This window comes from Arachis ipaensis, chromosome B5 (assembly GCF_059453495.1).
Source record: "Arachis ipaensis isolate K30076 ecotype BB chromosome B5, ASM5945349v1, whole genome shotgun sequence".
NCBI classification, from domain to species: domain Eukaryota; kingdom Viridiplantae; phylum Streptophyta; class Magnoliopsida; order Fabales; family Fabaceae; genus Arachis; species Arachis ipaensis.
The window spans coordinates 11,835,929-11,861,559 of NC_142440.1; the positions used below are offsets into that span (position 1 = coordinate 11,835,929).

The following is a 25,631-nucleotide window of genomic DNA, read 5'->3' on the forward strand; positions in this document are numbered from 1 at the left end:
CACCATGAGTACTATGTTCAGTTCAACATGAGTACTGTGTTCGGTTCACTATAAGTACTGTGTTTGGTTCATTCTGCAGAAAGCTGTTTGAATTTGATTTTATATAATAGATTATGTTTCGTTCACTCAGTACTATACAATTGTATTATTTTAGGGACAAGGGCACTTACGTCTGGAAGAGTCTATGCAAGACTTGAAAAGTGTTGAAGGAGAGGTCTTGCTCGATGTATTGGAGATTTGAATCAGAATTTTTAGTATTTTAAATAGAGAAGAGAAGGGCAATTACCTAATGAAATGGATTATGTTTAGATTTCTTATTCGAATTTTTGGATAGTGGAACTTTGGTTGTCTAGTAGGTGGCACCTTGAGAATATATATTACCCTCCAAATTAGAATTTGAAAGGCAATATTCTTTTCTACAATCTAGAAGTGCAAGCGGACTCGAAAATGAGTTGCTATCGGTCCAAGGAAATTGCCTTGGCTTTGGGGCCAATGTGTTCTAGAAAATCACAAATTTTGGATTGGCTTTGTTTTACGGAGACTCTACCCCTAACCGTTTTTCGCTTCAGGAGAGATATGCCATCCATAGATAGGTGCCTAAGATGCCTTTCTTATCGGGAATTGGTTTTATATTGCATTCAGGAAGATTGTCCGCAAACTCAGCTAGTTTGGCAAAGGTTGAACATTTCGTATTAGTCTCTAGGTTTAAAGAACTGGTTCTTGCTTTATAGTAAAGAGAATCCTTTCATATTCTTTCCTAAATTTTGGTAGATATGGTGAACAAGGAATAATAATATCTTTAATCTTCGTGAACACTGGCCTTCGAAGAAAGTGTCTTGTATGGCTTTAGTTTTAGAAAAGGAGTTTAGGAGTGTTTTTGAGTTGCAACGTGCATCTCTCCCTTCTATAGTAAGTGATTCTTGGAATCTCCTTCTGAAGGTACCTCTAAAATTATGATGCTAGTTATTCTAGAACTGGTAATAATATTAGTTTTGCTTGTATTATCAGAGATTATAATGGGAATTGACAAAAGGGGTGTTTAGGAATAATTAATAGTAATAGTATCTTCAAGGATAATTATCTACTATTTGGATAGCATATCTCTTAACTTGGAATGTGGGTCAAGGAGATATTTGTGAAACAGATTGTTTGGAGGCTTTCAATCTTGTTAATAATCATCATGATGGTTGCGAATTTGTTGATCTATTGGTACTTAAGATCAGGGATATCATGACTTGAAAATAGCGTGTTGACCTTCATTTGATTATGAGATATGCGAATACACTAGCAGACATCATGACAAAGACGACAATTAGGCTACACAATTATCATGTGGAGCTTCCCTCACCTTAGAAGAAGTTTGAGAGTGATCTTAAGTGAGACTGTACCTCTATTTAAGTAGTTCCTTGAACTTTGTTTTTTCTTTCTTTTCCTTTGTTTAGTTTCTTTTTAAGTCACAAAAAAATCACTATTAATTTTGTAATTTTAGAAAATGTGTGTCCTGTTATTTTAATTTAAAAATAATTATTTTTTAATTTATCATTTTATTAACTTTCTCACTTTAAATATCTTGATCCAAAAAACAAATCATGGAGACTAAGAACCAAAATAAACATAGATGCCGAACAAAAGATCGTTACAATAGACCCAAAAAAATTAAATTATGTATAATTGTGTATAGTCTTTTTGATCGAGAAAAAAAAAAGAGTTTAATTCGGGTTTATACCTATTAAACTCAATTCTAGAAATATTAATTGATTAATTAATAATAACCGTATGTTATGTCTGAAATCACTAGTAATTAGTGCTAGTAAAACTAAAAACTAAAAAATGAAAATAATTTCGTTTGATGATCAATTAGGATATTAGTTAATCACAAAAGAAATATCTGCTAATATAAAAACAAACATCTGAATGTCTAAAAAATTTGTCAAAGCAAAAAAGAAACATCTGAATAAGTACAAAAGAAATATCCGCTAAAGCACAAAAAAAATCCAAATAAAACAAAAAAAAACATCCAGTTTCATCTCACGTAAGCATCCAAAACTCACAATATATTCAAATCATCTTCCTCCAAAACAGAAAAAAAAAAAGAGAAAATCCATAAACGATGTTGCATGGATGTCGTTACCGTTTTAGTGGGTGTGATCTAGAGAAGATGACGACGACTAGCAGAGTGGCTGGCGACGAGGTGGTCAACGGCACTGCGTGAATGACGCGAGCATCTCCTCCCTGTTTCTTCCTTCATGAGCGCCCTGACGTGAACAACGGTGGAGGCAGTGGTTGCGGCTGAGACCTTCACAGACGAGGAGCGAGCAATCTTCGAACAATGTAGCGGTGCAGTGGCATCATTCTTTCTTTGCGAGTTCCCCTGCGTGAATGGTGGACGAGGTAGAGTAACTGCATCTGGCGGCGCTGTGAATCACGATGAAGAAGGTGTTTGCGGTTGTTTTTGCTACAACGAACAGTGATTGACACCAATTGAAGACGGTGCAACAACATGACTGGAGCAGAAAAGAAAGGAGAGGGTAAATCATGTAAGTGGTAGTGAAAAAGAAAAGGAAGGATGATATTTTTTTTGGTGACTAAACAAGGAAAGAAACAAAGCAAAAACTATTCTAAATCCGAGCGGATGATTCGTTGGAGATCAACACTAGGCTCAGACCAAATAATATGATTAGAGTTACTCTTGGCACCATATTTAGCCATCCAATCCGCAGCTCTATTTGCTTCTCGGGACACCCATTCAACGTGAACAAGCCAAGGACGAGATAAAAGCTCCTGAATCTTGTGAACCAAATCTGTTACTTCAGATGGATACCCACTTGTAAGCTCATGCATGATGGGCAGAATGTCAAGGCAATCTGTTTCACATATAATATCCCTCAAACCGCAATCCCAAGCTAAAACCAGCCCCCTCCAAGCAGCAAATAATTCACATCTGATTATAGACCAAGGGGGAATGCTTCCAGAGCAGCCCGAAATCCAATCTCCCTTAGAATCTCTAATAATACACCAAAATCCCGCTAAATTTGAATCCATATACAAGCTTGCATCACAATTAACTTTAAAACTATTGCCTACCGGTGGTTCCCAACACAGGCAATTTCGGAGAGACCTAAAGGCATTACTTCGATTCCTGTAAACCTGTAAGTCCTTGGCGGTAATTCTGGCCAAGGCAACAACCTTATGGTCTGTCCAAGGGTTGTCAGTGTTGAATATGTCATTGCACCTATGTCTCCATACCCACCAAAGCCCTGCACCAAAGGACGCCTCATTGTTAGCCAAGGCCTTCGGAAACCACTCTTCAAGAGCAGTACCAGCCGTCGAGTCCAGGATACTAGGATCCAACATATACCAGATTGCCTTTGATCGTTCACAGTCTCTAAGGCAATGCTCCATAGTCTCCTGCGCCTTGTTACATCTCTTACACATATCTGAAGAAGCTAAATGCCGCTTGAATCGAAAGGTCTCAGTTGGTAGAGCATCATGTAAGCTAAGCCACATAGTAAATTTGAACTTCTCTGGAATGTTTATGTTCCACAACCAGTTCCAATTACTGTTGGCATTCCAATTTAATGTTTTCTTTAATAACCATCTGTAACCCTCCCTTGCACTATACTTTTTTGTTGCTGCAGGCCACCACTCCCACTGTGGCTCCAACTCAGTCAAACTAGGATATCTCAGACCACAAATAAACTGCTTAATCTCATGCGGAATAGGCGTGGTAAGACTATCAACCTCCCAAGACACCCCTTTCCACAAGTCAGCCACCATGAAATCTGATTCAGAAATGTGTACATAAGGAACAAGGTTGCAAAGCTTACCAAAAGGAGTCCACTCATCATACCAAACTGATTTGTGGACATCTCCAATATTCCAATAAAGCCCTTCCTTGAGATGCTCATAGGCACTAACAATGTTCTTCCAGGTAGCCGATGAAGAATTTCTACTGTTTCCGTTCATACCAGATTGATTTCTGAGATATTTATGCTTCAGAACCTGCACCCATAACTTCTCACTATTATTTAGACAATCCCATACCAACTTTCCCAGAAGCGCCATGTTAGCACAGGAAGTATCCCTAATACCCAATCCTCCTGCCTTTTTAGGAGTTATGGCGACCTCCCACCTGACCAGAGGCAGCCCTTTTCCAGTCGCTTGGCCTTTCCACAAGAATTGTCTCATCAAGGAATCAATTTTATTACATGCATACTTCGGGAGAAGAGAAATTTGCATTTCATAAACTGGGATAGAGGCCATAACCGATTTAACAAGACAAAGCCTCCCTGCCTTATTCAGTAGGCGTCCTTTCCAACTGGAGAGCTTTCTCGAAATTTTTTCAATAATCTCCTGAGCCGTCTTCCTGGAAGCTCTGGCATGACCGATGTTAATTCCCAGGTATTTACCCAAATCATTGCAGAACCGGATGTTAGAGACCCCTGAGAGAACCTCTTTTCTCCTCTCCGACACCCTCTTGGAACACTGGGCCTTTGACTTATGAAGATTTACCTTTAAACCTGACGCTCTAGAAAACAAGTCCAAACAATGCATGACCTCTATTACTTGAGCTTTTGATGCCTTACAGAAAAGCAAAAGATCATCTGCAAACATCAAATGAGAGAGTCGTGGTCCATTCCTAGAAACCGCAACTGGGTTCCACAAACCTTGGGAAACTCTATGAGAGATAAAGCAGGCAAGCATTTCCATACAGAGTACAAATAGATAAGGAGACATAGGATCTCCTTGCCTCAACCCTCTCTTCGGATTGAAATTTTGGAGCCTGTTCCCATTCCACAAAACTGCCAACGAAGAGGAAGTCACACAATTCAATATAAGATTAATGGTAGCCTTTGGAAACCCAAACCGGACCAAAGTAGCTTCCAGAAAACGCCAGTCTACCCTGTCATAAGCTTTTTCCAAATCAATCTTGAATGCCATGGTCCCTTTTCGAGACTTGATGTTCCTCATGAAGTGCATAATCTCTTGAGCAATGATAATATTCTCTGTGGTTCCTCTTCCTGGAATGAACCCTCCTTGCAAAGGACCAATGATCTCCGACAGGAAAGGTCTGAACCTGTTAACTAGAACCTTTGTGACAATTTTATAAATTACATTACATAAGCTAATAGGCCGAAACTCCCGTAAGGAAGAGGGAACTTCCACTTTAGGAATTAGAACAATGAGAGTATCGAAAATAGCCGCATTCAATGGCTCACCCTCAAAGGCTCGCTTGACCAGTCTACACACATCGTTGCTAAGAGAGTCCCAGAACTCTTTGTAGAAAATTGCTTGAAATCCATCTGGCCCTGGGGCTTTAAATGAACTCATGGTCATCACAGCTCTTTTAACCTCTTCAGATGTCACCGGTTCCACTAACTTTTGACAAGCCTCAGTACTAAGAGACGGGTAAGGAAAAGGCCCCATGGCGTCCAGGTCAATATCCTCCCTTGTAGAAAAGAGCTTTTGAAAGAAAGAATTTGCCGCCATTTCTAGAGTCGTAGTCTCCGTGGTCCAAGACCCATCCTCCAAAAATAACCCATGAATTTTGTTCCTCTTTCTCCTGATAACTGTCTGCAGATGAAAAAATTTTGTATTTCTGTCTCCACATCTCACCCATTGTTCTCTAGATTTTTGATACCACAACAACTCTTCTTGAAGAAGGACAGCATTCAGTTCCTGATGCAAAACTTGCTCTTTGATCCTAAGCTGTTGATCCTCCCGACTTTCCAGAGTAATCTGAACGTCATTCAAAAGCCTCTCCAACTCCCTTTTCTTAACAAAAATATTGCCAAAAACCTTTTTATTGAAGCTAGTTGCATCTTTTTGAACCTCCAACAAACATTTAACTACATCCGGAGCTCCTCTATTCCAAGCTGTATCAACAACATTCCTAAAAAGAGGATGAGTCATCCACGCAGCCTGGAATCTGAACGGACGATGGCCCTTGGTAGCCCTCTTTGCCATCTTGCACCTAGTGAATAATGGGCAATGATCAGAGTGAAGGCGCGCCAGCACCTCAGTATAAGCCTCCGGAAACATTAGTCGCCAGTCCTGGTTGATGACTGCTCTATCAAGCTTCTTGGCCACCTGCACCCCACCTTTCACCTTCCTGTACCAAGTGAATCTTCTCCCAATAGCCCCCATATCAAACAGCCCACAATCCTCCAATGTTTTCGCAAATTGTTCTGCTCTGGCAAGTCTAAATTGCCCCCCTCTAACTTCACTCTGCAACAAAACATCATTAAAGTCCCCTAACACAATCCAAGGTCCGTGGATCATATTAGCAATCCTTGTCAAGTCACCCCACAGTTCTTTACGCCGATGTATATGCGGATTAGCATACACCGCACTGCAGTAACTAGATGTATTGCCCATAGTGATTTCAAAACTGATACATTGATCAACTACATCCAATACTCTCACAGAAATATTTGAATTAGAACATAGAACCTAGATACCCCCACTATGACCATTAGCCTCAACAATACCAACACCCTGGTAACCTAGATTATTCCAAAAAGATTTCATCCTCTCGAAAGCAATATGGGTTTCAAACAGAATGAAAAAAGTAGGATGAAATTTATTCGCTAACTCCTTACTATGAACCCGGGCCAATTTATTAGAGGCACCTCTAATATTCCAAAATAGAAAGCTTAAATCTAAATAATCCATAAAATAATTTGCATTGTAAAAAGGACCAACCTCAGCTGAAGTCCCTAACGAGATGATGAAGATCCACCATCATATCCCCCTGAGTCTTGCTTGTCCTTGTCCGGTTGTTGCCCGGTTTGTCTGTGTCCCTCCACTGACAACCCTTCCAATTTGCCGATTTGCTGCTTGCTGGTGTCGCCAAGGCAGTCCGGAGTCGACGGCGAATTCTGCAAAGAAGAAGGGCGCAACCTCTTGTGTCCGTTTTTGATAATGGCAGTGAAAGTCGGCACCGCAACGGAGACAGATTTGCCCTTCACCCCTTGCTGTTTGGAAGATGCCATGCGTGCCTTAGATCCGCTAACCGACCCGGTCTTCACCCCTGATTCGGCTCCTCTCATACGTAGCCCAAAGTCACGGTTCTGGTCCAATTTCTGATTTGAGCGCACCGGCATTTTATCTTTAGATGTTTGTTGGGCTTTGTTTGATTGACTCAATTTTCCTCTCATTTTACCGCTGACTTTGATCCAGCCAGCCTCATTTTCCAAATGTTGGGATCCCACTTCCTTCCTATGCAACGTATCATCTAATTCCTCCCCAATTTCTGCAACTATCACTGACTCTTTGGGATTGCATCCAAATTCAAAAATTTTCTCTTTTGAAGCTTCCTGTGGCTGCACCAACCGGGCCGCCGTCTCGGTCACTGATGTTTCCTTTCGATCCACCCTTTCCGAATCTATTGGGGTCATTCTGCAGTCAGTTGCTGGATGCCCGAAACAATTGCACTTGTCACAAATAAGGTGTAAGCATTCATACTCCACCTTATATTCAAACTCATCGACAATCACACTCCGGACCACCGGCAAACCAAGATTAATTTGCACGCAAGCCCGAGCAAATTTTCCCCTTTCCGCCAACTTAGTAGCCAGATCCACCTTGACTGGTCTTCCCACAGCAGAAGCGATTCTCATCATGGCTTTATCCTGATAGTACCATATGCTCAAACCAGAGATTCGAATCCAAACCATAGTCTCCCCGAAAGTGTCCTCACAAGGTTTAAAATCCGGTGTCCATGGCTTGACCGCAATATAGTGACCGAAGATCATCCATGGCCCCCCTAGTAAAACCTTCTCTCGATCGTCCATGCGATCAAATTTAACGAGGAAGTACCCAAAACCCACATCCAAGATTTCATATCCACCGGTGATCCTCCATACCCCTTTCAATTTGTGAAACATGGCCGTGTAACTAAGGTTTTTTCCAAGAACCTTAATCACAATTGCTTCCTTGTATGGTTCAGAAAGGATGTTCCTAGCCTCTTCGGAGAAGCAAACTCTTGGAGGCATAGGATCTCCTGTTTTCCAGTGACCACTGCCATGGAATCCTCATCTAGAGCTTCAGCCCGATTTATCCCTGTGGCTACCGTAGAACCAATAACCTTGTCACGGAACGAAATTTTGGAAGTCACCCTGGAACTAAGGTCGCCCTTACTTGATCCCTCCTTCACACCTGATGCAAACCCTCCCACACTCTCCCCCTTATCTCTTTCGATTGCATGGCCATCTTCTTCACCGTGTTTCACCCTCAAACGCTCTCTCCCGCTCTCTCCTTCTCTCATTCTCTCTGAGTACGGAGTACGTACTCTTTCTCTGCTAGGGTTTTTTTTTTTCTTGGTAAAGGAAGGATGATATAATGATACGGTTGTTATTTTCTAAATTGAAAATAGAATTAATTAGATTTGAGTAAGATTGTGAGACAATTTTTTAGTATTATTGTGTCTTTTATTATGATTTACAAGTGTAATTACCCGTGCCATGCACGTGATAAGATTGAAATTATAATTTTAAATTATTTTTTAAAATTAATTTAAATTATAATAATTTGATTAATAAAAAATTAATATGTTATGCATTGTTTGTTTTTTTTTTTAAATTTAGTATTAATTGGATTAACTCTAAAATAGTTATTAATCGATTTTAATAATCTACTTTCTTTAATAAATCAGACATATATACTGAATGTGATCATAAATAATATAGTAATAGTTAAATCTACCAACAAACATATTGACTATTATCACACTCTAAAACAAATTAAATATAAAGGCTATTAGCACGCACTTATAAATCTATAAAATCGCATTGTCTTTAATTCGTGCAAGGGTTTATTTATCAAATAAACTTAAAATATAAACAAAAAATATTTATAAAATGGACCTAGCATCACTTGAAAGAATCATAGAAAATAATCAACTTACCTTATCATCCATAAGAACCATTTTTATGTAAGTCATGTTGTTCTTGTCAAATTTGGATGAGACTTTTCATAACCTTATAATTCTTACCTTTATTTTTCAAACTTTTTCATTACATAATCTATCATAGGTAATTCTGTTGATAGAATCGTAGTTAGTATCCTTTAGGTATGAAAAATAATAAACAGAAGAACTTTTATGTCTGAAGTACGAATTTTCTAGATGATAAATAATTGTAACAATTCACTATTAATCCTTATATATATATACACACTAATTATACACGGTAATAGTTAACAAATATTTTCAATGGAGATAGTTACTCAATATATATGTTATCGACATTAATTATATGCCAATATTTTTATGAAAGAGCTAAAAGAGGATATATATAAATATATATAATATTATTGCTATACAGGAAGCATACATAAATTGCTAAATTTTTTTATTATGTTATACAACTTAAAATTATACTATCATATTATTATTAATCCTAGATACTTGCTATAATTATATCAAATTTAATTATGAATCTAAATAAATAAAATAAATAACATTCAATATTACTTTTTTCTTTTTTACATTCAATATTACTGTAAATATAAAAAGTAAAATAATTAATGAAAAAATATGAGCAGAAAATAAAACATATTAATTAAAATTCAATTTGTTATCTAATTAATCTTGTGTCCATACTATATAACTTTACAAAAATATTATGAATCACAATCTTTTTTATTCTTAAAAAAAAAAAGAAAAACACTATATGTAGCCTTTAGTAGTACAAAAAATAATTATTAATACTCTAATTTTTTAAAATATATTTTACCTTTTTAAAATATAATGCATGTACCGTGTAGACTTTATTATTATTATTATTATTATTATTATTATTATTATTATTATTATTATTATTATTATTATTATTATTATTATTATTATTATCCACTAATTGATATCAAATTAAATAGTCACTACTAATGTGTGCATCAATTATCTCTTAATAAAATTATTGCACTTGAATGAGAATTAGAACTATATCAATTGATATAATTAGAATGATTAAAAATATCGATGATTTATAAGTAGTTTAATAACGCATTAAATATTAATTTAATATAATTATAATGAAGATATTTTCTTAAATTAATATAATCATGCATTATTCATGAGTTAATTGTAATATAATTAAAATAAATTTATTTGAAAAAAAAAATTCATGTATAATTTTCAGAAATTATAATAATTTTTTTATTTATATATACGTATATATTAATTTTGTTAAATAATTATATATATATATATATATATATATATATATATATATATATATATATATATATAAAATATATGAATTATATTTTATTAAACTTCATGTTACTAGCTATTAAAAACATTTAAATCACATGTATTAATTTTTTTGTTATAATTATTTTGTTTTATATATATGATTATTTTTTATTCTACAATCGTGCAATAATATTTTTTATAATATTATTGCTATATATGAAGCAGCTTTATATTACTATAATTATATCAAATTTAATTATGACTGTAAATAAATAAAATAAAAAACAATCAAAACTAATTTTTTTATAGTCAAAATTTACTGTAAATATAAAAAATAAAATCACTAATGATTAAAAATTTGAGTAGAAAATAAAAATTCATAAGCTAAATTTAATTTGTTAATTAATTAATTTTATGTCCATATAATAATAATAATAATAATATTATTATTATTATTATATTGATTAAAACTATGAATACATACTAATAAAATTATTACATACGAATGAGAATTAGAACTATATCAATTATATTAATTATATAAATTATTATTATTATTATTATTATTATTATTATTATTATTATTATTATTATTATTGAGTAATGATGATAATTCATGTGATAATGAATATTACCTATAAAATATCTAAAATTAAATAATATTCAAGTATAATTATGTGACAATTATAATTCAAAAATTATTGTATATGAAGTCCCGTGAATTATTATTATAATTGATATAATAATTGCTATAATTACTACATATTCTCAATCTTATCGGTTGTATCAATTTAACATATCAATTATATTCAAATTAGTAGTTAATTATTTTTATGAAAAGTCTTGCTATAATTAGGTTATACTTATGAGATTATCTTGTATTAAATATTATAATTAATTTAATAAAGATATTTATTAAGTATATATGTTATCTATATTAATTATATGTCAATATTTTTAAGAAGGAGTTTAAAAAAGTGATATATAAATATATATAATATTATTGTTATATAAAAAATAAATTTAAATAATATATTAAATATTAATTTGATATAATTATAATAAAAATATTTTCCTAAAATATAATTATACATTATTTATGAGCTAATTATAATACAATTAAATATATAATATTATTCTATATTATTTATTTACTGTCATGATTTGATTTGATTGTTTTCTAGTTTATTTACTTACATAAATGATTAAAATATATAACATAACTATCGTAATTATTATAATTTTATGATATAATTATAATTAACATGTTTTATCATAATTAAATATTAATTTGATATAATTATAATAAAAAAAGTTTTCTAAAATAACATAATCATACATTATTTATGAACTAATTATAATACAATTAAAGATATTATTATATCATAATGTCTACTTACTATATTAATATAATATCAAAAGATACATGTTTCATTATTTTTTATAGATAAAATCGGTTTTTATTGGTAACTAAATTGTGTTTAGGTCAACGAAAACTATATGTTTAGGTAGAGATTTTTTGTCAAATATAATGAAAATACAAATAAAGAAATAAAGGATAAAAATAAACTTAAATAATATATCTGGCACCACTTTATTTTATTAATTATTAAATTATTTAAAAATAGTACATCCACGAAAAATACTCATAATATATAAATTGAGGTAATAATTTAAAATTTTCTAATTATAATTTAATCAAATATTAATATTAAAACCAAATTACTTAAACAATATTGAATCTATTCTAGTTCTTAGTCACGTATAATATAGAGTCATTCTCGTAATGATAACTAACTGAAATAACATCGTAAATATCAACATTTAGAATTCGTACAAATTCAAACCATCCTCTTGTTAAATAAGCTTCATCATCCGCTATTCATGCAATGCGGCAAGGTATAGAATTGCCACACAGAGAAACCAAACTAATCCTTATTCCTCTCAATGGCATTGCATGCATGCAAAAGAAAGGCGGTAATTTCTGAAAAAAATCACAATATGTTATAAAATTATTTTAATAATGAACAACTTAAAATAAGAAAATTTAAATATATTACCAATCGTTGAAATTGCATATCCGAGTTTGTCACGAATTTAGCAAAACTGAACTTAAACTGAGAGAATTCAATCTCATTATGTGCTCCACTTTGAAGATTTTCGGGCAAACGTAAAAAGCATGGAGGGGATGGAACTTGAACTTGCCCTATAAAATTTCGTGGATGCAATTCCTCAATCAAAAATCGAGCTCCTCCCAAGAAAGCTAACTTTAACCACATTCCATTAGGTTGGTCATAATAGGTGAGTAGATCCAACCATCCTTCGGTAAAGTAGAGATTATTGCCCCTTCTTTGAACACTTACATCCATGTAGTTAGAACCTGAATCAGTGAAGACAACTCGATAAGGTATTTCATAGATGTGATGCATTGTAAACGATTGTGGTAAATGACAATCGAACTGGAACATTAGACGATAAGAATAACTTAGAGTAACAACAATTAATAAATTATTAAAAGAATAATATAATAGAATGAGTATATGAAAAATATTATAAAAAATTATAAATTATACCTTAAAAGGATCAACTTCAATAAAAAACGAAGAATACATTTTAATTCTATGAAGTAGTAAAAAAATACTAAATATAAAATTATGAGCTGACTCTCAAATTTAGATTCATGTACCACAAAAAAATACTATTTATAGACCTTAGTAAAACAAAAATAAATATGTAAATTACTTATTATTAAGGCAATTTTTTATTATGTACAGTAATTACGCATTATAATTGATAAGTAGTTTAATAGTGCATTAAATATTGATTTGATATAATTATAATGAAGATATGTTCTTAAATTAGTATAATTATATATTATTCATTAAATATTAATTATAATATAATAATATAATTATAATAAAGGTGTTTTTTATAAAATAATTTAGAATAGATGAAAAATTTTATTCGTTTTGGAGGAAAAACGGACTCACGAGAGATTGATACGTCACCCTTATTAGCTGGGGAAAAACCCAATTTTAATATATTAAGTAGATAGATATTGTAGTTGGTTGGAATTGGCCTAGTTGATTCTCTAGACTTTTTCAAATGCGCAAATTAAGACAGTAGGGTCTAAACTGCAAAAACTTAAAATGAGGAGGAAGGTAAGCAAATACGTGTAGCTTGCAAGGGCCAAGGTGAAAATAAAGGAAACTAGGCGGGGCGAGATTCCCTAACTCACACAACAGGGCACAGGAGAGAAAGAGAAGGGAACGAAAGAAGATCGAGTTGCGGTGGCCACTCACTACTAAGAACCACCAAATTACACTAACCACTACCACTGCTCACTGTGCACCGCGCCGTTATAGAGAGAGAGAGAGAAGATGGGAACACTGGGCAGAGCTTTTTACACCGTTGGATTCTGGATCCGCGAGACTGGCCAAGCCCTTGATCGCCTTGGCTCCCGCCTCCAGGGCAATTACTTCTTCCAGGAACAACGTACGTACCTACCATTTCACTTTTCTTCTTTCTCCATTTTCGATTCAATTAGGGTTACAATTAGAAAACAATGTATAATGTATAATAGATTCTGTATTTAATTGCTTTGATTTGATGTCTGTGTTCAGTGTCAAGGCATCGACCTCTGATGAATGTCTTCGATAAGGTTCCTGTGGTCCACCGGGATGCTTTCGTGGCACCTAGCGCCTCCATCACCGGCGATGTTCACGTTGGCCATGGTTCTTCCATTTGGTATGGATGTGTTCTTAGAGGTAATCTACACTCGCCTCCACCTCCACCTCCACCTCCACCATTTTTATTGTTTATATACATACATATCATATGCTGTTTTATTGAATATATGCTGCAATAGCTTAGTCTATGGGATAAGAGTAAGACCAAACAGTTCAGTTTTATTTTTCTGCACTCAACTGCTGCATTGGACATGCCATAACTTCGTAAACCTGCTTAGTATGCTAATTATCCTTTTACCATCTTATAAATTTATAGAGAATCGGTTGAGAGTGCCAAGCTTGACTTAGGCTTTCCTTTGTTGATCTGAGATTAGGAAGGGGAGCTTTAAAAGTAGTCTACTCACTTATTCATAGTACCATACAATTTTAAGTGTGCTGAGACTCGTTCAGTTGCAGGACTCTAAACTTTGGGTTAATGATTTTTCATTCCAATTGCATATCTTTTACAAGCACTAATGAGCGAAGAACTGAATACAGAACCGATTATAATCCCACCTCCATTTCTACTTTGCTCCCTATTTTCCACCACTCCAAATCTTATCTTTCCTTCCAAGCCTACCATTGGTCATAATGCTCACAGGCTCCCCACACATGAAATCGCTCTGTCTAGAATATCAATCTAGTGGGTATGGCTGATTAGATATTAAAGTGTTTGCTTTAACTAGAATGTTAAGTCCCGAGTAACAAAGTAAGGCTTTCTAAAATGCGTCTTTTTCGTTCAAAAGATGGTAAATCAGATATATCTGCTTCTTGGTGTGATCCAGATTGATTGATCGATTGCTGCCTATCTACTTTAGTCTACTCCTTTCTTAATGTTGATCAAGAATGACCTCACATTTGTTTCTTAGTTTCCTACTCTTTTCACTGCTTCAACTCTTTGCATTCAGATGGTATTGTCGAAAACTGTTTTAGCTATCTTATTCCTACACAACTGCACACATGGCTTATATTACATTTATAACGTGGTTGAGTATTAATATTTCCCAATCGCTCCTCTTCTGTTTATTTGTGCATAGCCTGTTGTTTTTTACTTTTAACTAATTCATATTCTTTGTGTGAAGGTGATGTTAACAACATTAGTATTGGATCTGGAACTAATATACAAGACAATACTCTTGTTCATGTTGCCAAGTCTAATTTGAGTGGAAAGGTTTTGCCAACTATCATTGGAGATAATGTCACTGTCGGTGAGTGGAAGCCGTGATCATGTTTTGCATGCCTTAATTAAAAGAATGGGTCTAATGTGATCTTTATCTAAGATTTGTATACCATGGTTATATGTTGAACATTAGGACATAGTGCTGTGTTACAAGGATGCACTGTTGAGGATGAGGCATTTATTGGCATGGGCGCAACCTTGCTTGATGGTGTATATATTGAGAAGCACGCCATGGTTGCTGCTGGAGCTCTTGTCAGGCAGAACACAAGGATTCCCTATGGAGAGGTTTGTATGAGCCTTTTGTTTTCCTCCAAAGGGAATAGCTCTCTTGCAATTAGATAAATGGAAGTTGCTTAAGTAGGTGATTCAATTAGGCCTAAAATGAATGATTAAGAGTTTTTCAGTTCATTTCACCGATGCCTTTGACTATGATTTTAAGCCGAATGACTGCTTTCAAATGCAGGTTTGGGGAGGTAATCCAGCAAGGTTTCTGAGGAAGCTCACTGAAGACGAAATGGCCTTCTTCTCACAATCTGCCTTAAATTATTCCAATTTGGCTCAGGCTCATGCAGCTGAGAATGAGAAAGAACTTGATGCAACTGAATTTGAGAAAGTAGTTCGAAAGAAGTTTGCTCGTGGTGATGGAGAACATGATTCAGTGCCTAACCTTTCGGATGATGTTTTGCTAGACAAATCATCAAAGGCTTCTTAGAGTTTTCTTTTCTTTTTCTTTTTTAATCTAAGTGAGAATATTTTATCTGCGATTTTATGGAGAATGGCCGCATTTGTTTCCAATAAGTTTGTGGGCTCGTACTGATATCTCAAATATTCAAAAAAGAACATGCTGCATCTTGGCGTATAGCTATACTGTGTGGCCAATTCGAGCTTTACTTTCTGTTTCTTGGTGAGAAAAAGAGTGGAACTATTTGGTAATGTTTCAGTCATCCAGAGACATATATCTACAATTCTATAACGTTGTAGTTGGACATGTATTCTAGAATAATAAAGGATATCAGTTCAGATAAGCCAGTTGAATCTGTATTTTCATCGATAATAATTTCTGTTCTCTTCATCACCTGTCATGTTATATATTATCGTATAATAATGTCTTCTTTTGTATATATCACTCAGGAAATAAGCCGTTTGCTTTCTCGGATAGTGCGTGCATCTAAAATGATTGTCTTTGAGATTTCTCAGATACGCAATATTCCTTTTTACTTGGGTGATGCGTAAAGAAAACGAACTGCTTTTTAAGGCTTGGTACTGGATCGTACTACAGGAAACGGCACATAGTGAATCAAGTTAATTATTAGTTTATTATTATAAATATTATAAACAAGCTGTTCTCTTCACATAATGGCTTCTATGAGTCTATCGATAGCATTTATCGTTATTTCAATACCTTTTCACATAATACCCGTTGTTTCCCACTTTCCCTTCCATATGTACCCAATAAAACAGGAAAATAATGCACGATTTGAAAAAATTCCGTTGCCGGGAATCGAACCCGGGTCTCCTGGGTGAAAGCCAGATATCCTAACCGCTGGACGACGACGGAAGTTATTGACATTATAAGAATATATATTATTATTACATATAGTTGATGTTAACGTTGGGTTTATGTTCACCACATTGAACAATTCATGATTTGCTAACGTATTTATTAATTTTTTCCATTATGAAACAAACAAACTGATTGATGTAATGATGTTTATTGCAAGGATCATTAGCGGAGGAGAATCAGGAGATTCTAATGATCCGTGACTGCATAAGTGAAATTATAAAGTGGCGGACATAAAGGGTCCCATTGGCTGTGGCTATGAGGCTTGTATAAGGTCTATGTTCTTTGATTACTTGATTTTTAAATCTTCTCAGCGGTACTAGCAGGTTGAAATGACATAATCACCCATGCTTTGGTCATAGAGCAAAAAGCTTCATTCCTCATTGTAATGTAATTGGTCATCACTTAAAAAGTGATGAAGTAAAACCATTTGAATCCTCCCTTTTTCTTTTGCAAACGGTATGACATCCTCTTATGAAAACAAAAAGCAAAAAAGAAAAAATAAATAATTATTTTTTAAAGGAGGAGAAGAAGGAAAAAAGAGTACAATAGTAGCTTAACATACGGCTGATTGTAGGCTATATGGGGACAAACCAAAAGATGATCCTTCAATCAAATAAAAGGCAATAATCTTGGCTTCATAAATTGCATTCAGATTCCCATCACTGTTGGTTTGGTTTCTTTTGGGTGTTATGTGTTTCTCTCAATACCTTCTATATATATACACAAATAACACAAAATTGGAATTGTCATCCTGTATTTCATGTGAATATATTTAGTTATATACAATTATACATACATACAACTAATATAACAAGCATTATTGTATTCAATGCTAGAAAATGGAGCGTGAACCGAGGCTCAAAATTTACAATTGACACAAAAAAAAAAAATATATATTAAATGTTTTACTAAAGAAATATGATATAAAGAAGTTATAGAATTTGGATAATCACTCCATTCTAAATTTTTAACTAAATCTCTATGGAGATATAAAATAGTAATTTGTGATTTTTCATCTAAAATTAAGTTCTAATTACACTCAAAATATTCACTAACAAAAAATTAAGCTCCAAAAAACAAAGAAAAAATATCAAAAAAACGAAACCAATATTCTCTAACAAAAAATGTAACTAATAACTTGACACATAAAATAAATATAGAGACACAATATACGAAAAAAATCCAATAATTTTTTTTTAATATTCACTAATTATGACTCATAACCCTTAATAAAATGGTATACATAAACTTAAGGCCAAACTATCTATTTATCCTATTCTTATGGAAGTAAAAGGATATCCAACTAAACAACTTGCAAATAAGTTCTCCTAATGGTCATAATATAAAGATTAGTCAATATTTTTAACTATATTATAATATGACACTTGTAACTAAACATTTGTAGTTCATGATAATTCTACTATGTTCTTCAACTTGATATTTATGTAACTTGATATTTGTTTAACTTGTGCACATTCATTTCCAACACATTAACAAATCAAAATTGATTTTAACTTTTTCACATTTAATTCATTTTTTTTCTTTTTTTTTTATGAATGGAGGATTAATAATGTATAAAAAGAAAAAAACTTAAGAGTCAATAATTTTAATTAGTTAATAGACACTATACTTTTAGCTAATTGTAATATCTAATAAATTATTTTACATTTGATTTGATCTTTCCTCAGTAAAAATGTAATTTACAGAGTCTCAACATCCTGTAGCTACTAGTTCTGGTTCCCCTTATCAGCCTGCAACAGTTTTAGTCACCAATTCGAGTAAGAAGTAAGAACGAGGCTTTCAAGGTAAATGATGTTGATGCTACAACATCTCCCGTCACTTTCATAAGCATGTTATAATTGCTAATTTGTTATATGCATGTTATAAAGTGTTAAGTATCCTGTCTATTCATCTGTTTTGTCTATTACTAAATAAGATATAAACGACATTTAATTTAGATTTATACTTTTTTCATAAAATATTTCATGTCTCTAGAGGTTAGGCATGAATCTCGAGTTCTTTTATGAAGCAATTAAGCGTTTGGATGTTGCAAGCAGCAACACCACCACCCTCTAACATGTAACCTCTATCATTTCAATGCGCGTGTTCCTTGTCTTATCATACTCATGAGCCCTCTTTTCATTTTCTCGTGCTTAATCAGTGATAGGCTTTTCTTTAATTAATTACAAAAGGTTTGGTTTCAATTTTACGTTTCAATATATTATTGGTGTTTAATGATTGCAACTGCTCACGTCCTTGTGTTTCCTTGGGTGAGAATAGGCCAGCGCAACCATCAAAGTCCTACAACGACATACAAACCTTTAATAAATAAATAAACAAGCTTTAGAAAATTATATTAAATAAATTATTTAGACCAAGTCTAAATAATTGAAAAATAAGTCTGATTCTTAATATCTTGTATAACTTTTATTTGTACTGGATGCCTCACGATCTTAACAAAAACCTTACCAAAACAGACAACATATTTTGGATATTAATTACCTTAATTAAACTAGAATAATATTATACATCCAAATATTTTTGTTAATCAAATCTAACTAAATTAGTCTAATATAACAAAAATCAATTATGACTAATATTATCTAAATCTTATTATTTAACTTGGTTGGATTTGATTCATAAAAAGACTTGGATGTGTAGCATTACTCAATTATCTATTGGGTTTCCATTTTCAATGTATTACAGTAATTAATATAAAACTGCAATAATTTATTTTTTAAAATGAAGCAATGAACATAATTTTTGTCTTGTGATCATGGCGTATCATTAGATCTATATTGTGGAATGAATAATAATGTTATTCATATCGTATTTCAACTTAAATAATTAATAATGAATTAAATTTAGTGTGGTTAATTAACTCATTCATCTATCTTTTATTATTACGAATAGCTTTCAAGTGACAGATTTGGCGAAAACAATATGATCAAATCGAATATGAATATGTTTGTTCGATCGTTATGCTTTACCAATGCAACTTTATTTTATGATGAAGTGACTAACTGACTATGATTCTTTGGCTACCTAAACTCAAATAATAATGCTCTTCTACAACTGTATGAATGGAGCAAAAGCTAGGTATTGGCTTTCCACCGGATGTAATAGCCAAACTGTTGATTAAGTTATGAAGTGATTGCCTACACCATATATATTTTACTGGTTTAATTTGCTAATTATTACTGCTAATTGATAGGTTGAAGATATAACAAAAAAGAGGTATGAAATCCGATTTTATTAAAACAAAAAAAAAAAAAAAAACTGGGCGCTATCAATCTAATTTTTAATTATTTATTTATTTTTGTATTATCCAAACGTTCATTACAAAAAATTCGTTAAAAACTGTTAGAATTATTGTTGAATTTTGGGTGGAATGTTTCCATCAATTTTACCGTCAAAATTTCCAAAAAATTGTCATAATAATTTATCTAGCCAAAAAATTATCGTCAAATTTGGTATCTCATCCCAAATTCAACAGTAATTTTTTGTGCGAATTTGGATTTTATTGGCGCCAAGTTTACTGTCAGATTTTGTGACCGAAAAATCCAAGAATAACATCAATGAATGAAACGTGTCGTTTTGATAATCGTCAGTTTGTTAACATCGGATTTTGTCACCAATAAATCCGACAGTAAATTTGGAGTAAATTTAAAATGTTCGCTCCTTCTCCGTCACTTCTGCATAGCCTCTCTCTCTCTTCTCTTTTTCTTTCTTCTCTTTTCCTCTCATCCATTGAAGGTAGCCCCTACAAGCCTACTGCCGCAACTGCTCCTCTATCATCGCTGCTATGTAGAACGTTTCCGTCACTACTGTGGGAGTCGTAGAGCACAACTCTGCCACGTCTCCATTCACCTATGACGTTGTCCCGTCGCCATTGAAGGTCACCACTGTACCGCCATCGTCACTACTAAAGACCACCGCGCCAAAAGTAAGTAGTTTTTCCATCGATGTTTTTTTAATAAAAAGAGAAAATCTTAAACCCTAATGTCCACTACCACCACCAGAGAAAACAATGTTGCCACTATTCATCACAGCATTACCACCATTGCGCCACCGCCACTGTTAGAAGTAATTTTTCGGTGAATGTTTTTATTTACATAATTTTTTTATTAATTTAGGATTTTATTATGACTTATTACATTTTTTTAATAAAATGTGTTATTAGAGTTTTAATATATTGTTTGTTAGATTAATTTAGTCTAATTAGAAATTAAATAAGATTTGGTTAGTTAAGTTGTTAATTAAGGTAATTAGTTAGATAAATTAGATTTTTTGAAGAATTTTTTTTATTAATTTAGGTTAGGTTAGTTAAAACTTTTGTTAAATTTATTATTATTTTTTTATGAAATGTGTGATTAGGGTTATATTTTTGTTAGATTAATTTAGTCTAATTAGGAATTGAATAAAGTTAAGTTAGGTAAGTTTTAAATTAAAGTAATTATTTAGATAAAGTAGTTCTTTTTATAATTGTTTTATCAATAGGGTTTTATTAAAATTTTTATTAAACTTTTTTTATTACATAATATTGGCTTTAGTTTAGGGTTTGAGTTAGAATAATTTATAGTTAAAATTAGATAAAGTAAGTTAATTTAGGATTAATTAAGATCTTGGGTTTAGGTTGAGTAGCTAATTATGTAAATTTATAGTTTAAAATTTATTGGATTAGTTTAGAGTTTATTGGATTAGTTTAGGATAATTCACTTCATTTAATTTTTATAATTTTTTTACAAATTTTATTAATTTTATTTATTAATTGTTAACCTTTGCCAACTTTATTTCTACTTTATAATTTTTTTTTGTTTAAATATTGTATAGCGTTATCGTGCTGCTTATATATATGGATTGTTCATGCAGTATCGAGGTTGTTTTTTTCTTTTAGATATATTAAATTGTTTTTAGTTTTTTGCCAAATTTACTTTCCTAAGATAGAATTTTAGGACAGAAGTGGGAGAAGGTTGCCTAGTGTCTTCTCGAAACCTTTATTTGTTGAAAAATTGTGGAGTAATAAGGGGATACACACTAAAACGACTAGGATTTTATGTTTGCTCGAATGTTTCTTTATTTTAATATATGGTTGCGATTGTTGAACGGTGAAAACTGAGAAATTTTGTTGGTGGAGGTCTTTGAATTAAGAAAAAAATTCTACTAAAATTTTTGTTAAAATTATTTAAAGACATGTTTAGTTTGTAAAAGTTAAAAATTAAATTTGGTGGAAGTCGCTAATAATAGCTGAAAGTTTGTCAATTTTTTTAAAAAATTTGACAAGGATGTGTTGATTGTTTGTTTTAATATTATATATTGAATTTGGATTATGGTATTTAACTATTTTAATTATTTGTTTCAGATAAACGTGACAAGTAAAGGTAGTGTTGGGAGTTGGTGGTCATTCCCCACCCCGGACTACCTAGTCATCCTCTATATGGGTTATGTCTTTGATTTCGTAGGCACAAGCTCTAGGGGGACTATCCTTTCATTATGGTCCTGAATCTAAATTATCAGTCTTATAGTCGTTGCTCCACCTCGAACTGAGTCAGAGTGGACTCCTCTACCGCTTCCACCTCATCAGCAGAATCCTACATCCACGCCACCTGTGACCGATCCCGTAGCAGTGTCAGCTTCTTCTCATGGATCCCATTCAAATCGCGCAGCACTGCAAATCACTAAAATAATGATTTGGTCTGATGGCATAATTGTCTAAACATTAAACTTCTTTAATTTGTATATTCTATTTATATTTAGTTCTCATTTAATGTATATTTTTTTAATAAGTGTAAATTATTTCATCGTATATTTACACAGGATAATAACATTTGTATCATGAGTGTACAAATATTATCAAATTGCCTACAATCACCCTTGGCGCCAGGCACAGACCCAGCAACAAGCATGAGGGGGCACTTGCCCCTCACTATGTTTTTATTTTTTATTTTTTAAAAAAATAGTTATATATAATGTGCCCTTATTTCAAATTTTAAATGACTCTACTATAAATAAATTAAATTAAATTGGCCAAAGTTTTAAATTTTTTTCTTATTTTTATATTTTCAACTTTCTTTTTCTATTTCTTGTCTAGTAGTCATCTTCGCTTCATCAAAAGATAAATTTTAAATTCTTCATTTTTTTTATATAGCTCTCTATGACTCTATTTTTCTTCCAATTTCATTGTTTCTCTTTCTGAAATTTTCAATTGTAAATTTTAATTCAAACAATTATAGTTTATGTATTAATTTAATATTTTATTTTCTTCATGACTTTATATATTTTATTTTATTCTCAATTTATTCATCCTTATTATTTGTTTTATATCTTTTATTCTATTATATGTACCTATGTTGCATATAAAATTTTAAAATAAATTGTTTAACTTACTAATTTAGAATATATTTTTTATTTTTAAAAATAGTAATGAAAAATATTTAAATTACAATACATAATTAAATAGATGCATAAAATCTTTTATAATATTATATCAAAATTAAATTAAAAAATATATATAACAAATTTAATTATTTTAAAAAGAAATAAAGAAAAAAATATAAATTATATTTTTATTATTTTATATAAACATACTTTTTATATACAAATTTAATTTTTTTAGTATTTATATATAATTCTAGTTTCAAATTATAAATATTAGTGTATCATTAACCGCTAATGTGCTAATTGATTCAGTTTTTTATTATTAAATATGTATAAAAAATTAGTTAGGATAACAAATTTTTATAATTTAATTAAAATATTTTAAGTTTAAGTTTTAGGAATAAAAAATATTTTTTTATAAATTATATATAATGAATAATATTTTAAGAATAAAAGTGTTCACTAACTTTTTTAATTTTTATATCTGCATATAATTAATAACGTTTAACAAATTTTATTTTAATGTATATATTTTTACCTCCACTCCTAAAATTGTTTGGGTCCGTCACTGCTTGGCGCAATTACAAGAAGGTCCCTGCCGAGGACAGAGAAAGATGTTTTTAATATGTGGGTATATAGTAAGTTAATTATTCAACGTTAATTACTTTCAATTATGATTTTATTTACTTTTTTCTAATTTTTAATCATCTATTATTTTATTGTGCAGAAGAAATTCACATGGGATGAGGCTCACGACCAGATAATTAAGAAGATCTTCTATTATCGCATGGCAAAGTGTCTTCAACAGATATTAAAGGACGTATATATAGATGAGGAAGGATCGCTTGACACAGTGGCTTTGACTGACATTAAAAAAGCCATTTATGTATACTGGGAGACGGATGAAGGCTTCAGACGTCGTCAAATCACAAATAGGGCCAACAGGACGTCGGCTAGGGTGTCGAGATACATAAGAGGTTCGACCATGATTATGAAGATAAAGACCAAAATGGTATAACTTCTTTTCATATGCTTATCTTGTTTTATCTTTGTTTTTTTAATTAATTGTCAAATTTTGTAGTATGCTTATCCAATATGTGCAAACAAAATTTCTACAGCATCTTATTTTGATGCTGGAGGTTTTTAAGTAAATCCACACACTCAAGAAGAATAGGAATGAAAAGACGAAATTCATGAGGCAAGAGCTCAAACAGGAGTTAGAGCACATACAACGCATGTGGCGATAGATGAACATCTACTATAAGCAAATGCGCGCAAGGGGTAGTGGTGTAGGAGGCGGCAGCTCCTCATTTGTACTTTAATTTCACCAACTCAGACAGCACTGCCGCATCAAAACTAGCAAAAAGACCATAAAAAAGAAGATGACAACGATGATTACGAATATTTATAGAATTTAGTGTTTTATTTTGTATAGTTATATATCACTAGTCGTCATTTCATTGACGATATTATTTTGTTATAATGTAATTTTTTATTTTAATGAAACATTTAGTTATTGTTAATATTTATTTAGTTTTAATCATGTTATAATTATGATAATTAAAATTAAATATAAATTATCTTTTGATTAAAAAAATATTACCATCGAATTTTGTATAAGATAAATTCGATGACATTTATTTTTTAATTATTTTATTAAATAATATTATTATTGAAATTTCTGACTGTAATTAAGACGAGAAAAAATTAAAAAGTGTGCTAATATTACTGTTAAAAAAAATCTGATAATAACATGCATCACTCTAAATTGATTGTTCTACAAATATTTATCGTCAAAATTTTTTATAGTAATTAGTATTAGAAACTCAAAATTCGCCGATAAATCATACGGCCTACGTTTATACCTTGAATTTTTTTCCCGATAATTTCAAAGATTTTCGACATTTTTTTAGTGGTTTACTACCTGCAATAATGATTAAATCATGCACATAAAAATAAGAGACTTTGAAAAAAAAAAAATATCAACCAGAATACTCTCTTTATAACTTATAAGTTTATATACATCTAGATTTAAACTATTGAGTAAATATTTAAAAAACCCAATATCGAGATGTCAATTTTGCTAGACCGACCTATTAATTATGGGAATTTATTTGATAAAGTGTGATGATTGTAATTTATTTTAAGAGAGTGTATATTATATATGATGTTTTTTTATTATAAAAATAATAATTTTCATTTTTTTATTACAAAACACTCTTTTATCATAACAAGATCTTTAATTTGATGCCTAATTAATAGTTTTATCTATACTTTTATAAAAAAAATACTAATTTATCACAATAACATGCAAAAATACTTTCATTACTTGATAGATGTGAAATTAATAAAGTTAATTTTAAAAAATAAATAAATAAATAATAATTAAATAAAATAAAAGATAATAAATAATCTTAGTTTATAATTTTAGAATTTTAATGGTTGAAAAAGAGAAAAATTATATACTTTTAATTAATATATGGTTTATATTAAAAAGACTCATCTATAAATTGAGTTTTTTTTTTTAATTTATTTTAATTAAGTCATTCAGATAGAATAACATAATATTTTTTTGAGTAGTTT

The 25,631-nt window shown here is 31.6% G+C and overlaps 2 protein-coding genes, 1 non-coding gene and 1 pseudogene across 3 annotated transcripts; 1 reads left to right on the top strand and 3 right to left on the bottom strand.

Annotated features, from left to right (window-relative positions):
- Nucleotides 1-4,751: 4,751 nt before the first annotated feature.
- LOC148563388 (uncharacterized) lies at nt 4,752-6,378 on the bottom strand. Its single transcript, XM_088486782.1, has 3 exons — nt 5,642-6,378; nt 5,116-5,398; nt 4,752-4,802 (listed from the first exon to the last, which is right to left on the bottom strand). Exons 1-3 carry the CDS (start codon nt 6,376-6,378, stop codon nt 4,752-4,754), a joined length of 1,071 nt encoding a protein of 356 aa, XP_088342908.1.
- A 341-nt stretch (nt 6,379-6,719) lies between these two features.
- LOC148563389 (uncharacterized) lies at nt 6,720-8,269 on the bottom strand (annotated as a pseudogene).
- Nucleotides 8,270-13,306: 5,037 nt separating this feature from the next.
- LOC107642899 (gamma carbonic anhydrase 1, mitochondrial) lies at nt 13,307-16,135 on the top strand. Its single transcript, XM_016346403.3, has 5 exons — nt 13,307-13,693; nt 13,822-13,965; nt 15,009-15,134; nt 15,240-15,391; nt 15,570-16,135. Exons 1-5 carry the CDS (start codon nt 13,579-13,581, stop codon nt 15,816-15,818), a joined length of 786 nt encoding a protein of 261 aa, XP_016201889.1. The 5' UTR covers nt 13,307-13,578; the 3' UTR covers nt 15,819-16,135.
- Nucleotides 16,136-16,592: 457 nt separating this feature from the next.
- Nucleotides 16,593-16,664, bottom strand: TRNAE-UUC (transfer RNA glutamic acid (anticodon UUC)). The gene has a single exon. It is a non-coding gene; the product is annotated as a tRNA-Glu (tRNA).
- Nucleotides 16,665-25,631: the final 8,967 nt, after the last annotated feature.

What these genes read in the sequence shown, in the direction of transcription:
- LOC148563388 (XM_088486782.1), bottom strand. Translation starts at nt 6,378, where the DNA reads ATGGGCAATACATCTAGTTACTGCAGTGCGGTGTATGCTAATCCGCAT. An exon ending in CTTCAAGAAGAGTTGTTGTG is followed by an intron (nt 5,399 to 5,641) that starts GTATCAAAAATC and finishes CCCGTCTCTTAG; the next exon opens with TACTGAGGCTTGTCAAAAGT. An exon ending in GGCCTATTAGCTTATGTAAT is followed by an intron (nt 4,803 to 5,115) that starts GTAATTTATAAA and finishes CTTCGTTGGCAG; the next exon opens with TTTTGTGGAATGGGAACAGG.
- LOC107642899 (XM_016346403.3), top strand. Translation starts at nt 13,579, where the DNA reads ATGGGAACACTGGGCAGAGCTTTTTACACCGTTGGATTCTGGATCCGC. An exon ending in TGGAGATAATGTCACTGTCG is followed by an intron (nt 15,135 to 15,239) that starts GTGAGTGGAAGC and finishes GTTGAACATTAG; the next exon opens with GACATAGTGCTGTGTTACAA. An exon ending in CAAGGATTCCCTATGGAGAG is followed by an intron (nt 15,392 to 15,569) that starts GTTTGTATGAGC and finishes TTTCAAATGCAG; the next exon opens with GTTTGGGGAGGTAATCCAGC.